At 35.5% G+C, this 16844-nt stretch overlaps 1 protein-coding gene across 12 annotated transcripts in view; it reads left to right on the top strand.

The window, feature by feature from the left end:
- The window catches only part of atp2b2 (ATPase plasma membrane Ca2+ transporting 2), a 160781-nt gene that overhangs the window by 126410 nt on the left and 17527 nt on the right, over nt 1-16844 (top strand). For 10 of the 12 annotated variants that reach the window (XM_046874859.1, XM_046874861.1, XM_046874862.1 and 7 more), the window contains 7 exons: nt 2330-2371; nt 5217-5381; nt 5725-5939; nt 6113-6355; nt 13042-13283; nt 13606-13840; nt 14993-15172. In XM_046874859.1, coding sequence (XP_046730815.1) covers nt 2330-2371; nt 5217-5381; nt 5725-5939; nt 6113-6355; nt 13042-13283; nt 13606-13840; nt 14993-15172 — 1322 coding nt within the window. The remainder of the gene's footprint in view (nt 1-2329; nt 2372-5216; nt 5382-5724; nt 5940-6112; nt 6356-13041; nt 13284-13605; nt 13841-14992; nt 15173-16844) is intronic. The other 2 variants (XM_046874866.1, XM_046874868.1) reach the window with 1 other exon arrangement.

The raw sequence follows: 16844 nt of genomic DNA, 5'->3' as shown, positions 1-16844 counted from the left end.
CTCCATACTGTCCAGTTGTCATTTCCAGCATGTTTTACAATATTTCTCCAAACTGGAACCTTTGGAATTAATTAATACTTTTAATACTTTGTTTACATTTAACATAGAAATATAATTTTTAGCTATATGTCACAAAAATAAAAATGTATTTATTATTTAATTACACTTGCTACAAATTTCATTATGCTTACAGTGCATAATGGGTAGAAGTACTGTTACTTTAACATTATTGCTTTTAGTGAATTAATGCATTGTGATGGTTTATAAAATGGCTGTTATTATAGTTAGTGAATAGAATAGATGACTAACGTTGAGACACCTTCATACAGACATTCAGACACAGGGTTGTCAGTACTTAAGTTTAAATTGTTTAGTTTGTACACTTTTACTTTCTCCTTCCGTTCCTGAACATCTTTAGTGTTTAGTCTCCCTCCATCTGTGGTGTTGCATGCCCATCTCTCTCTCTCTCTCTCTCTCTCTCTCTCTCTCTCTCTCACTCTCTCACTCTCCTTCTCCCTCTCTGCATGTCCTTTGTGGTTGTGTACTGTTGCTCTGTCCCCCACAATTGTAATGTTTGTGTGTTATATGTCCATGAAATATTTTTATAGCTGTTTCTGTGCAGTTGATGTGTTAAACTCTTGGTCATAATGGAACAGTACACATTGTTAGAACTGCCAAAAAGCTCTGCTTTTAGGACAAAATTGATAATATTCTGTGGCTAAAAAGACAAAAAAAAAAAAAAAAGGTGCTAAACCTTAAAGCATTAGAACTGTAACTTACTGCACCTTTGACGCCACTGAAAATTTGAGTTACATTATATTCACACATCTTTAAATGAATGCATATGAAATTGGTTTACCCTTTTCACAGACACAGAGCCAGTTGGATTACTTACTAGAAATATAGGAAAAGAAGTGCATGGGAAGGAAAGAAAGGGCTCATGATCCAAAACCACATCATCACAAAATGAAGGGAAAAACTAAAGGCAGAAAGCTCTACCAAAAACAGCAACAGACACTGGATGCAATAAAGACCTGGAACAGCATCTAAGGCAGTCACTGACTGTTTAATAATTGGCAACCTATTATTATTATATATAATTACGTTTTAATAGTTATTTATTTTTAATAATTTAACAATTCTTTTTATTTAGTTTATCTGTCAAATTACATTTCAGCCTATAAAAATGGAGGAGCCACAGTAGGTAAAAGTCTTTTAAACTTAAAAACTAAACACTTTTTTTAAAGCCATAAATTACTAAATTAATGGAATTCAATAATATCTTGCTTGCTACACTTTAAATTCATTGTAGTAATGTACAAAAATAGTGTCACTGTCCAAAAACCTATGAACCACACTGTATATTGAACTGCTAGTTGATGTTGCCAGATTAGTATATCTAATACCGTTTAGCTAACCAATGTTTTATAGCCATTTCAGAGTCTAATTTGTGTCTGAACTGCCACTCACTGCTAAGCTGCACTATTTAGTATACATTAACTAATAGTTTAGCTAATGTCACTCTAGTAGACAGAATTAGAGGATTGGCCTCGGAACCCTGAGTGCATGTGAAATAATGTAATTGTTGAGTCCTAACAATGTGATTTTGACTGGATTTAATCTCCTATTTGTCGGTATCAAACCAGCACTATAGGCAGTTTGAGTTGCCAGACTGTGTATTTATTGATCTACAGTAGAAAATAAACTGGCATCTCAGTATATTACTTAGCTATTGGTTTTATTCTAAACATTTAGCTTCCCAAATTTTTTATGTTTATGGCATCAGCCATTTAATTTTATTTTGTGACGATTATTTCTTCTGTTTGTTTAACAATATTTTATTAGTTCAAACTAATTTATCAGTTCATTATTTTACTATAAGCAGTGTAGATCAATATGTACAGTAGATCATTTTAGCCAGTGAAATAGGGTCTACAACATGTAGGAGACCAAATGTAGCATTTTACTTGATTTGAATTGGTTTTGGATCAATGGCTCCATGTCGGTGGAAAAGTACTATAAATCAAACGAGCACCAAAGTAAAGCAAAATATTCAGTGCTTTTCCTTGTGGGGAATTGGATATTTTTAAAAGCTCATTTGAAATAGCAGATGGCAGAACCTTCACGCAACAATCCCCACACTGTACTTCAATACATCATTATGATACAACTGTGTGTTATGTATGTTACTGTCACTGAGATGTTGACGAAATGTTCATCTTCTGTCTTCCTGTTTTATTTTGATTTCACTGTTGCGTCCCTGTGATGGATGTTTTTATTGTCTGCTCTCTGTTATTTTTGTTCCATGTCTCGTATGTCTCCATCGTAGGTAAAATGCAGGATGGAAATATGGAGAACAACCAGACCAAAGGTAACCTACTTTCACTTTGAGCTCTCACAGCTGGTTTATTTCCTTTCTCTTATTCCAACCCACTGTCACTGTTGGTGCTGCCTATTAATTAAACGTGTATTTTCAGTGTTGTCGCTACTCATTCTATCTGTCAGGATCTGTCAGTGTGCCAGGATCACTTGATCTTGATGATCAGGGTTTTTTGTTTCGTCCTGTCTGAACCTTGATTTATTGTAGAACTTGCTGTAGTTTGAAGATGTGCAGGACTTGTTTTGTGGTTTTGAGACGATGGGGAGAGTTGCCAATGTTGTGGAAATACTATCCTTCTGAATAAAAGCTGAATCAATATGCGGTGATATATCTTAACATTTAAGCCTGGTGTCTAAGGTACTAGTAAAAAACAATTAAATATGTTTATATAAGAACAAAGGCGGTGTATATATATATATATATATATATATATATATATATATATATATATATATATATATATATATATATATATATATATTTATATTTTATAGTAGAGTCATGATAAAGTTTATGCTTATGTAAACATCTTTATAATTGCCATCAAGGCATATTATATTTACATTTACCGTATTTTTCGGACTATAAGCCGCTACTTTTTTCCCACGCTTTGACCTTTACACTTTTACCTTTATATATTCTATAAACTTTGTTTGGTATCAGAATTTAATTTTGGCTTCACAATACGGATCCCAATGGCAGTTTATATATCAGGTCTAAGTTAGCATTTCCTTGCTTAGAAAAACTTGTTTCTAAATCTCAAACAGATATTCTTCTGATATTATTCAGAAAATATATGTCGTCAATACAGTAGTATTCCAATTACAAAAAAAAAAAGAGGAAGATTTAGAAGCATTTGCTGCAATCATTTTCTTTTGGTAGAATTGACAAATTGCCTTTTGTGGTGAGGTAATATGGTGTTGAATTCAACATGCAATTATCCAAATCTCTGTCATGCTGATAGAAACCTAAAGAAGCAAATTTCAGACACCCAGCATGTCTTAACTGTTGAATACTTTTTAAGTAATAAAATGTGTGCTTTAGATTTTTAATTAGTGTTTTATGAAGTAAAATCTTTTTGAAGAATACCACTGTGCCAGCGGTGCGTGAGTGGAGGGCTGAGCCGGATGAAACGATAGATAAGAAACAGAGCACACTGATTAGTCTCATCAGCTGCAGGTGTTTCTTACCGCTCGTTCCGTCCGGCTCCGCCCTCCACTCGGGCACCGCTGGCACAGCCACTTAAAGTGATATTGGTTCATTACAAGGACATATTCCAAATTAGTAGACAGTCATAGGAGCATATTGTGCAGATCATACTGAAAACAAGGTTAGCCTAGGCAGCTCATACATACTTTTCTTTCAAGTTATGTTTTTTTTTTTTTTTACCTGCAACACAATTTTTTTTATATTGCTGTGCTTTTTAAAGTTGTGATGCTTTACAATGGCATATGCCATCAGAGGTAAATATACTGTACACATTTGTGTTTACCACAGGTAAAAGCAACGTAAAATATTTACCTCAACGAGTTGACACACTAAATGGCCAAAAGTCTGTGGACACCTGATGATCAAATCTAGGTATTCTAAAGGTTGTTGCCTTAAAATTGGAAGCACATAACTGTCTTAAATATCTTTATATCCTGTAGTATTTAGATTTTACTCCAGCTGAGCTATGAGCCCATACTCAACAAACATTTAACTTGGCAATGCACAAGTGAGGTCCGTGAAAACATGGTTTGACAAGGTTTATGTAGAACTAAACCAGTGGCCTGCACAGAGCCTTAAACTGAACGCAATTAAGTATGTTTCTCACAAGAATGGAGGTTATTATAGTATTATTTTGAATAGGACATTTGACTAGCAAATATGGGTGTGATGGTCAGGTCCACAAATCTTTGGCAATATAGTGCATCATAAGTAAGTTTAAAGATCATATACATTTTCTTTCACTTTCAGAGTATTAGTAAGAGAGGACCTGGTAACTAATATCCTGTTTAACTTGAGTATTGACTGGCATCCAATTTAGTGTGTTTTTAGATATACATTTCTATACTCAACTGAAATCACTAAATAAACAAACTTTTATTTTTTAATTTCTTCAAAATGTTTAATCTAAATTTAAGCTGTGAATGTCAAGTTGTTTACGGAGTTGTTTCTTGTGTTACCAGGGATGTAGCTCATATGAACATTATGCTTATATGGACATGCTTCCAATGAAATGGTTTGGCAACAAAACATACAAACGCAGTGTCAGCTACGACATGTTTGCTGTCTGTGTTTGTGTATTTGTGGCAAAATTAAAAAAAAAAATATGTGCATTTATGTTTGTATCGATTTAAAAAAAATCTTCTTGGTAAGATTGATTCCACCTGAGATCTTTTCCTCATAGCTACAGTACAGTGCAAATCTGGTGCAAAAAAAAGACACAAAACATGCCTTGACTGAGACCACAGGGGGAAAATTGGGTACTTTTTTTTTCTTGAACTGTTATTTTAATTTGCATATAAATTAAAATGAAAAGTTTGCTCATATTATTTTCATTTAAATCTTTAGTTTTTTATAATTTAATTGATTTAGCAAATGAATTAAAGAAAAATTATTTCAGCTGTTGCCATGTGTTCTGTTTTTATTATTTAAGTTTTTGTCCAACAAAAAAAAACCTGGCATATATTTTTGAATTATGGTCTATATGACTTGTTTAAGTCTGGTTTATACTGTCTGTGACTGGCTGCACTATGCCACACGCTGGTTATGATATGGAAAGCTGTGACTCAGCGGTTCTACGATCGTTCTGACCTTCGCAGTGATGTTTCGTCCTTTCTGATTATTACAGTGAAGAAGCAGGATGGAGCAGCAGCGATGGAGATGCAGCCACTGAAAAGTGCCGAAGGCGAAGAAGCCGATGACAAGGAGAAAAAAAAATCCAATGTGTCCAAAAAAGAGAAGTCTGTGCTGCAGGGCAAGCTGACAAAGCTAGCTGTGCAGATCGGCAAAGCAGGTGCCTTTTACATTTTACAGATAGGAAGAAATCGGCTGCTTACTTTTTTTTGACCTGCCTAACTCCATGGTAGTGTTTTGATTTTACCAGCTGTTAGTTATTGTAACATAAACCAGGTATATTTTAAAATTAAGCTATCAATATTTTTTTCATATTCTATAGATTTTTTATCAATAAATAGTTGCAACTTTATATTCTTTATTCAAATACACAAAGACATTCCAACAGTCGATTTTTATCATTTACAAAACAAATTAGTTTACATTTTTTATCCAACATTAAATTAAGTATTAGCTTTTGTTTGATTGTGTTTACAGTACAATGTACTGATTCGTTCACGCAGGTTTGTTGATGTCTGCCATCACGGTCATCATCCTGGTGCTCTACTTTGCCATTGACAACTTCGTGCTTCAGAAGAGGCCCTGGCTCCCAGAGTGCACTCCGATTTACATTCAGTACTTTGTGAAATTCTTCATCATTGGTGTCACTGTGCTGGTCGTGGCTGTTCCTGAAGGACTGCCACTGGCTGTCACTATCTCCTTGGCCTACTCTGTCAAGGTATAACATGCATTTGTTTAGAGTTTTTCCCTCTTTTGCTTTGGTTTATATGAGAATTTTACAGTTTGGAAGGCAATGTTTCAAATTTACCATTTTACACTGCATGTGTAAAAAGGCACTATTATGCCTTTGTTCTGTGAATTCTAATTTATGTGCCCTTGCATATTTCGTAGAAAATGATGAAGGATAATAATTTGGTACGCCATCTGGATGCCTGTGAGACTATGGGCAATGCCACTGCGATCTGCTCAGATAAGACAGGCACTTTGACTACTAACAGGATGACAGCGGTGCAGCTGTACACTGGCGATGTTCATTATAAAATCATCCCGGATGGCAATTCACTCCCTGCAAAAACTATTGACTATCTGGTCAATGCCATATCCATCAACAGTGCTTATACTTCGAAAATTCTGGTAAGATACAAGTCTGTTCTTCTTCTTGTAAAAGGTCTTGAAAGAAACCAAAATCATGTTCAAAATATAATAATAAATGAATAATACATTGATTTGGCAGTAAGACAAAAAATGTCAATAAGGCAAATATACACGCACACACACACACACACACACACACACACACACACACACACACACATATATCTATATCTATATATATTTTTTTAAATCTAGAAATCCAGATACACATTGGAAATCTATTACCGCTTTTGTATTACCGTCCATTTCTTATGCCACATGACCTGCATTTGCATACTCAGACATGGCTGGCTGTTGTATTGTATGCTGCAATTACACTTACTTGTCAACTGTTCAACAATGATCCATATTTTCAAGAAAGATCAGTTAATTTTAATTAGTTAAATTAAATTAATTTTATTCAACCATTGCTTGCTGACAAAACCTAGAGATACTCAGTTTCTGAGAAAACCTGCTGAATGCAGAATAAATATTAAGAGCTGGTAAGGGAACAGGGTAGTTGGTTGACAGTTCGTCAAGAAAGTTATGATGTTTCTGAAAGAATGACGCAGTTAGTGGTAATGTGTTGTGCGATTTACACAAAAGTCATTAACATTTGAGACACTCCCACTCCCATCTAAAAAACTTGACAGCGGATTAGTGAATCATAATAAAAATAATAATAAAAGTTTTTTTTCACCTCCATGCCTCATCTGTTCTTTTGGCTTCTCCCGTTAGGATCATCCGCATGTTTGATTTGGCACGTTTTTACGCTGGATGCCCTTCCTAACGCAACCCTTCCCAATTTATCTGGGCTTGGGACCAGCACTAAGAGTGGCTGGGGTTGGTTCCCTGACCGGGGATCGAACCTGTTAATTTTAGTTAATTTTTTATGATGTTTGAGGCAAGATTTTCTGAGAGCGTTGAATGGTTGTCATCCAGAGGCATCTGATTTGTCTTGAATGGTAATCTAGTTGGTGTATTAAGATGGATGCATGTTCTCAGTCTGAGGTAGCGCCATTTCATAACCTACTCTGAAACTTTCTGTTACAGAAGCCTATATCAATACATGAATTGACAGACACACAGACAAAAAATGCCCTATAGAGAGCTTTATTGTTCATTCTTATATCTGTGTTAACAATTTTACACTGCCAAATTTCTTTCAAGATATAGCAGCAACTTTTATAATATAGTGTATTATTGTGTATATAGTGTAAAACTCTGAATAGGTGGCAAACAGTTCCTGTGTGAAAAAAAAAATTATATCAACAAAATCAAGTTTCCAATTATAGGGACCCTATATATATATATATATATATATATATATATATATATATTTATATATTTTAATGTACATATCTTATACTCTCTGGCCTAAATAGAGCTGACCTAGCAGTTATACATTTCTTAGCTGGACTGTAGCAGGGTATTTAATACTGTCTTAATAGGGCAAAACTAATTTCTACAGGCACAAACACTGGCTCTAAAATGAAATGGATAATTTGAACCACTGTCCCTCATGTTGTAAATTAAGATGCACATTAATTAATCCCTCTCAGAGTAGCTTTCGGAAAAAAAAAAATCAATATGAATGTGTTTTAAATTGGAAAATGCTTTTGGCAAAAAAAAAAAAGAAATCAAGAAATGGTTGTAACTTGCAGTTACAACTTAGACATACAGGAAGGATTTTTAGCATGGAAAATGGCTTGCACATGGCAGCCCTCACACGAAACAGTGCTAATTAGAATTATTGCTTTCTAGCCATCTGCTTTGCAATTTAGACTTGCATATTTTGACATGGTAGAATGTGGAATGTTAGAGCACAGGGTTTTTTTTTTAGATATATTTACCAGTCTCATGTTTCAGATTTTGCTTTTTGTTTTTTGCGTTTTGTTTGATATCATCAACTTTGTGAGATTGGTTTATTAAAAGAGATGTGACACTGCTTTTTCTACAGTTCTGGGCAAAAAAATAGAGTTAAAAAAAAAAACAAAAAAAAAAAGCCCAAATCTTTTGCTGGTCTTCACAACAATTAATTATCCAGGAAATTAGAAAGAATAAGAAAAAAAAATACTGTAGATCTCTGTCGTGCTCTGTTTGTTCTGGTTGCATTTATGAGCTTGTTATCAGACCCTTGATGGGTTGCATCAGGTGTGACAGATAAACACGTGATGACCAATCTTTTAATGAAATAACACACCAAGATATTTTTGGACACCCAACGTTTTTTGTTTGTTTATTTTCTTAATCATTATCATGATTTTATGTTTGTGTAAATAAAGCCATTATACTGTAAGTGAAATACCCTGTTTCTAGCTTTTCCCCAAACACTTAATTGCAGCAAAAGTAAATGAGCAAATGGCGGCACAGGACCTCTCAGGAGTTCATTTGTTTAACAATAAGTGCTTAATATTTGCCGTTTCGGGCTTGGCCTATTTTTTTGTTGCCCAAGAGTGTGTCTCTAATGATTAGTTGTTGTGTTCTTTCTTAATTTATCTGTCTGTGTGTAAGTGTGTATCTACTTCTGATACATAATTACAGTTGTATTACAGAATACATTTTAGCATTTGAAAAAAAAAAAGACATTAAATGCAATAATGTGATTTTTCTATACCTTGTGCCTTATATCTTATTCCCTTGGCTTGAGACAGTATAGAAGCTGGAAAGCATATCTTTCAGAATAGCCCTTGCAGCTCGACTTACATAACACATCTCACTGGTGAGAAACAGAAAGCTTTGAAAAACCACACACGAGGAATACTTTGATATTTATATCATTTCAACTACATGCTTAATTCATCCTGCAGTCAGCAAAAGATTTCTGGCTTCCTCCATGGAGAGATTCCCTTTTAAATGTTTTAATGTGACATTATGTAATGAGTACATGGCCTGCTCTTCAGCCAGCAGCCAGTGTTCCTTTTATACACCATTTGCAGTCTTCAATTTTAATGCAAAACTAAGAGGTGCGTCTGTGCTAATAAATAAAACAATCTAGTTCATACCTACTACTGACACTGACCCTGGAGGCTGATTCAGGATAATAAATAGCTTCACCAGCAGCAGTATATGCTATAACCATTCCAATCATCTCTTGGTCCAACACTGATCACTCATCCTTTTTTCCATACTTTCTGCACACATCTTTCCAACTATTCTAATTTGCCAATTATTATTGGTGTTGACATTAATGCAATTATTAACCCTAGGAACAGAGAATCATTAAAAACACCTGAACAATTGTAGAAATATTTGCCAAAGAACTTATAAGTACCAAAAATAAGCATTATTCTGTAAAATAAATAATTTTTCAGAAAACTTGTGAAGTGTGAAAGTGATATTTTATTCATCCTATACAAACAAAAAGAACTATTAAAGTTACTAAAAATGAAATTAGAATTGTAACAGATAAATGTTTAGCTAATTAGATAGCAGATACCTCTAATCGGTAGCTATTCTCATTATATGGGGGAAAAAATAAATAAAAATAAAAAAACACCATCCAGGTAATCAAGAACTTAGCAACTGACCATACAAGTCTATACAATCCCTTACAGATCAGGGGAGTCCAGTCTTATCCACAAAGGGCCAGTGTGTCTACCAGCTTGCATTCCATTCCATTCCTTATCCAACCAGTTTAATCTGTTCAATCTTGGCCTTTAATTGACTAGCAGGTGTGGCTCCTCCTGTTTGGAATGGAAATCTCCAACCACACTGGCTCTTTGCAGATTGGATTGGACCCACTTTCACAGATGAAGTTAATTCTCTGTATTTTATAGACCTTCACTCTATATCAGTTGGTTTTTTTTATTGTTTTGCAGATAATTTCCTTGCTGTCTATTGTTATTTACATATATAATTTGAAAGGCGTGCAGATAACTGAGTAATGCAATGCATTCCTCTCTGTATTACAGTTCAGGTGCATAGTTAAACAGACTTCCTGGCAGTGACTGTCTTGCCATGCTACTATTTCAGCTTGCAACTGTCGTCATTAATGTATCATTTTAACCAATAAGCTACTGATGCCACTTAATATGTAAATAGATTCACATTACTACTGGGAATTCAGTTGAAGCATGCAGCGGCCTTTTGCAATTGGAGATGCAGAAGGAGTGCAAGAGACTGGTCTTATGCACATTGATACTCTGACCTGTAGTGAGAAGTGGATGCACTAAACTTCCTGGTCTGTGAAGCTTCAGTTGTCCTAGCCAGTAACCTCTGTCTAGAAAGATCAACTGAAACCCTAGTGCCACTTTGACTTCACCCAATAAATTTTTGATTGTAGACTAGGTGTATCTGTGCGGACACCTTGTTTTTTGTTTGTTTGTTTTTTTTTAAATAGAGTAGTCATTGGGGCAAGATTTTTATCAAAATGAGCAAAATATTCAATGATCATGCTGTTGAGCTGATATCAGTTATGTGCTTATTGTTAAGTGCTTTTGATTGATATTGTCTTTGGAATTGTGGAGACAATTCTGTGGAGAAAAGTCTGTAGAGAAAAGTATGTGAAGAAAAGTCTGTAAAGCAAAGTCTGTGGAGAAAAGTCTGAAGAAAAAGTCTGTGGAGAAAAGTCTGAAGAAAAAGTCTGTAGAGAAAAGTCTATGGAGAGAGTAGTCATCTGGGTTTCCAAAGAATTTCCTGGTTTGTTATTATATTATTTTGGCTGTTTAGAAGACACAGTATTCACCTACAGGACCAGAGTTCAACATTTTTTAGTTTTTGCCTGGCAAACTTTTGCACCTATATGATATTATTAGACATATCACAACCTAAATACGGCAAAACCGACTGAAAATATATTGAATGTCACAAAGAAAATCTTCTATATTGACTGATTGTCAATGTTACTTTTTGATTGTTGATCCTATTTCTTGATCTCAAATATTAAATTTTAGTAAACTTTTGTAGTTACAGTTTATAAAAAAACAATAACTAAAAAAAACGACAACAATATCTTAGTAACTGAATGATTGAGAGTTTAAATTCTAGGTCAGGGCCAATGTTGGACTTTTAAATCTCCATTGCTCAGAGCTAATTTAATTATGTGTCAGATACATGCGGCTTTGAGTAAAATGCCTATCAAGTGAATAATTTTTCTTTTACCAGGGTAAGGTGGATTGTTATATTAGTTGGGTACCACTAGTATTATATTTCATTTAAATGTCATCAAGTATAAGCTTTCCTGTTTTTGCTTAGTCCAGCTCAACAGAGATGTAGTGTGTTGTGCAAATTGGAGTATTTTTTGCTGCTCAAAAAAATGCTAATTGTTTGTATTTTCACTATATTGGAAACACTGGCCAAGTCTTGGTCTTCGTCCAAACAAATGTACTAAATATTTATCCTGCATAATAGTTGGCATGAACACGAAAATGGATTGAATTGGATTTGATGTTCTGCACATAAATTCATGTAGTGCAATGAGTGCACAGACAGAAATAATTTGATAGAAATAGCCAGCCTACACTTCCAAGTGCAAAAGTGCAAGGATTCCAAAAGCGCTTCTTTTCACACTAAACCTTGTGTCAAGGTGAAATCTCTTACTGTGTCACCTGGAAATCTGTCTTATATGTTTGGGCAAACTTGCTTAGTCCGGCTGCAGCAGCACTATGTGGCCTGAGATTTTAGCCAACAATCGCTCTCAGGTTCCTTATGCTCAGGGATTCTCATTCAAGCAAGTCGGGAGTTGGCGAAATGGCTTGTTTCTGTCCCTTCGAGTGCTGGTGATGGGGTGATAATCAAAGAGGTGCCTTGAAAATGACCTTATTGGGGAGAGCAGCACTGGAAAAGAGGAAGTAATGCTGCCAATTTTCGCTCCGCCATATGCCAAGGCTCGCAGGAGTGTATGATGCCCGGGGAGAGGACAGACGTTCAGCCAGGCACTGCATGCCAGATCCGATCTCTTCTAAGTATCCACACCTTCCTGTGGGACCCAATAGGGCTCTTGTGATCAAACAACAGACTATTCAGTCTAACCAGTTCTAATTTAAATGCGTTTGTAGAAGCTCTTGTTTTCTCTTTCTTTGTCTCTAGGGTCTTACTATGTAATTATCGGTTTGTGCTTCTTAGATGAGGCTGCACTGCTAGTGAAACAGAATCACAAAGAAGTATTTGCAATTCTGTGACCTTGTAAATTGTCCTTACTGCTATTTTAGCAGTCGTTTATCAATGTCTATATATTGGGCTAAATTATTTTGGGTTAAAGTTATCTTAAGCTAATGTTTAGGTACCATATTGTAATCTTTCCTTTTTTCTTTCTCCAAACATTTCAGTACAGTCAACCTACAAAATGGTTTCGGTGTAGATTCTTCCATAATCCATATAACTATCTTTTTCTGCCCGATTGCCATTGTATCTATATTTAAAGTGGCTGAATGTATTTGAAGTCAAGCAGAATTGATGTGTGTTTGCAGTTGTGTGGGTGTTTGAATTTTTAAGGGGCATACATATGGATTTATTGTACACATGTGCTCAAACTGTCAATCAAATGCTTCTGGTATATGTAGATTCAAAATATTTTTATATTCTACACATGCAGTAAGCTTAAGTGAATTACGTTTTGACCATTTTTTTTCAAAACACATGCCCTTGTGTTTTGGCAAGCTTATTTTTAATGGTTTGGTCAGCAGGAAACTTTATTATAGATCTGATAATCAATGCTGTTTCATAGTTGGCTCTTTATTTTTCAGCCCCCAGATAAGGAGGGAGGTCTGCCCAAACAGGTGGGCAACAAAACCGAGTGTGGCCTGCTGGGACTTGTTCTGGAGCTGAAGCGAGATTACCAAACTATTCGAAACCAAATCCCTGAAGAGAAGCTGTATAAAGTCTACACATTCAATTCGGTCAGGAAGTCCATGAGTACTGTCATTAAACTTCCAGATGGGAGCTTCAGGATGTACAGCAAAGGAGCATCTGAGATTATCCTGAAAAAGCAAGTTGATCCTGGGTTTATTTAATTATAATAATTTTCATTTTTAACAGAATTTCTTATTAGAATTATTTAACGGCTGTGTTGCCTAGAAATCCTTTTGATTTCCAAAATGAATTACAAAGTATATCATACTTGTTAGTAAAAAAATATTTAACTACCAAAGCCCTTTAGATATTTTTTTCTGACGTGTGTATTTTTGTAAATAGAGTTTGTTTGTTTTGGAGATTACAGAGCAGAAATGCACAAGATACAAAACAATTACAAAGTTTTCTCTAATGGACAAGAGTAAAATACGTATTATTCAATATTGCTCATTCTGTAGGTGCAGTCGTATTGTAAACGAATCGGGTGAGCCCCGGCTTTTCCGACCTCGAGACCGAGATGAGATGGTAAAGAAAGTGATTGAGCCCATGGCTTGCGATGGTCTCAGGACCATCTGTGTGGCTTACCGAGACTTTACCGCTGATCCTGAGCCAAGCTGGGAAGACGAAAACAACATTCTAACTGACCTGACTGCAATCTGTGTGGTTGGAATTGAGGACCCTGTCCGGCCAGAGGTGAGTTCTTGGTGTAATGTAATGTTCATTCATATTACATTTTTTCTTTATAAATGATTGGTTATATTACATTAGAGTACTTAATGGATTTTGAGAATTAGGTAATTAAAGGTTGAATATCATATCGTTTTACACCATATTGATTAACCTTGGCCAGAGCCTGGTGTTGCTGCATGTGTGTTTCTGTTTGCCCCACAGAAGCATAAGGGTTTACATTTTCATTGACATAGATTAACCACTTTCAGGTAATTAATATCTCTGAAGGTCTGTGTCTGTAATTAAGCCTGTGAATTTCAACACAACCAAACCATAGCCTGAAACCATCACAGTCTAAAACAACTCAGCAAGCGTTAAATCTAATCCCAATTATAATACATAAACCTTCATTTAGATGATGGTTGAATAAAGTGAAGGATTAAGCAACATTGCAAAAATGACATTGTCAAGTCGCACAATTTACTTTAAATGGCATTCAATGCAATAGGCAACACTTTTGCACACTTTTCTAAAGGGAAGTGGTAACTTAGTGGTACTAAGGTGTTGGGTTTAGGTGTTGGGCTTCTTATTAGAAGGTTATAAATTTAAATCTCAGTGCCAATAAGTACTAAAACAATGCCATAAATGTAAATGCACACACTCTTCACTTGTTAAACCGATGCTATTACTTTACTTACAGCATTATATGATCTTATATTTTTTAATGCAATAACATTTATCTTGCCTTAATAACAGTTTTAAAAAAAAGAAACTATTACTACTAAAACTAAAGCAACAGCTAAAAATATTTTTAATTTCATACAGATTCATGAACAATGCTAACTAATAAATAATAAGTATGATTTAATTGCTGTTGTCTTCAGGGTATCCTGTATTAACTAATAAACCTTCAGATACTTGAGAATCTGTAAACAAATCCATCCATTTGAGTTAAAGGTCTAATGTTACCTGTCACCCTCCTCTTCCACTGTTCATTATTGATGATGCTCTTCCTCTTCCATCTGCCCCAAATAAGTGAACCAAACATCAATAAAAATGATCCTGGCAGCGAAGCTAATTCGCTTACATACAAATGGCCCAACAAAGAATACATTTTATAGATATTTTATATTTAAATGTTCATATACTGACATTTTCCTACTTTCATGTCCAAAGGTGCCCGAAGCTATACGTAAGTGTCAGCGTGCTGGCATCACGGTGCGAATGGTGACTGGTGACAACATCAACACTGCCAGAGCCATCGCTATCAAGTGTGGCATAATACACCCTGGAGAGGACTTCCTGTGCATCGATGGCAAAGAATTTAACAGGAGGATTCGTAATGAAAAGGGCGAGGTACTGCACATTCAGTTTTAAGCCTTTCTCACACACACACATTTTTTTTTATATGCTATTGTTTTATTTATTTATTAGAGTATGCCTTGTACTGGTTCACATTAAATCATGCCCACACCTCCTTCATACACCATACGTACAGAATAAGTAGTAACATGATAGCCAAACACTCAATTCAGATGCTGCTATATATTCATACATGTATGGAGAGTTTCCAGCTGATGCAGTCCATTAGGCTGTGCTACACTTTTCCCTTGGTACAGGAAATCCCCAGCCCTTAGTGTTACCCATTTGTCTGCAACATAAAAAAGGAAGGATCCGTCAGGAAAGTGAAGCAAGGGTCCCCCATAGAGAGCCACTTATACAACAATGAAGGAACACTGGCACTGCTGCATCTAGTGGACTGTCTGGCGTTCCCTTTTAGTGAGTTTAGAAAGATGAAGTCTTAATAGCTAGGCCAAACCTATGATGATAACCCACCAGTTCCAGAAACTTTTACATCTCATTTCTGAGGGACAAACCTAACCATGCCCCAAGTAAAAACCCACGTACATTCACTCATAGAATTTCACACATTGCAAGGACTACAGAAGTGCTGCCAAGGGCTCCTTACAGAGACCTTACGATTGCCTCACATGCTGCATATGACACTAATGCCCATTACTGTAGATTTTTATCTAAGTAGGTTGCAAAAGCCATAGAATGTGATCCATTATTCATGGGAATGCAGTCAGTCCTCTGAAGACAAATTGGTGTAGCCAAATGAAAAAAAACATTTTTTTCTTGGACAATAAGAAAATCTGACCCAAAGTACTTAGTAAAAATAACCCATGCACAGCCAGTTCAGGAGCTTGTTAATACAAGACGTTGGAAAAGCATTATAGAAACTTCTAAAACATTGCTGGTGTACATGGAAAAATGGTTGGTTCTGGCTGACTTAGGCATAAGCACAGTGTGACTGTTTGAGCCACTCTAAGGCTCTTCTTTTATCTCTAGCAGTTTAGGTAAGTGATACATTAGTCTGCTCACAACGACATTGGAGAGAGTCTCTAAATATTCTGAAATCAGTGTAGAGAGCTGGAAAAAAACAAATTACTAACCCTCAATATACTAAACTGTAAAGTTTAGTATAGAAGTAGATGTTCTTTAAATAGATTTAGAGTGGGATTAGATGCTTTAAAAGGCTTTTATCGTTACACATTGCCTGCTTTTACTAGGTGTTGGACCATTGGTCTATTCTTTAATTATCACACCACCTAGACATTCCTTTATATCTCCAAAAACACCAAGACCACAAATATGGCCATCCCACCAGTTTGAAATTGACCACACATATAAACTTCTTTCACAATACTTCACATGGTCCCTGAGGACTAATATGAGGTGAAATGCCCTGTGCTATCCCAATGTGCAAAAGATAGCAGTCCCCACAACTCTGTCACTCACTCCTTTCTGGTCACAGTCACACAATGTGACAGGAAATGTGTCCTCACACCGCCTTCATTTTTGGGCCCCATGCTGTCCTGTGCTAATTGAACAAACTCCAGCCAATCCACTTAAAGATTGATGGGTGGGAAAGTTTGGGACTAGCCTTTACCTTTGTTTCATGTTTTTGGCTCATATATATATATATATATATATATATATATATATATATATATATATATATATA

Source organism: Silurus meridionalis, chromosome 19 (assembly GCF_014805685.1).
Source record: "Silurus meridionalis isolate SWU-2019-XX chromosome 19, ASM1480568v1, whole genome shotgun sequence".
NCBI classification, from domain to species: domain Eukaryota; kingdom Metazoa; phylum Chordata; class Actinopteri; order Siluriformes; family Siluridae; genus Silurus; species Silurus meridionalis.
The sequence above is the reverse complement of the archived record's forward strand: the minus strand, read 5'-3'. Positions and strand labels throughout refer to the sequence as shown.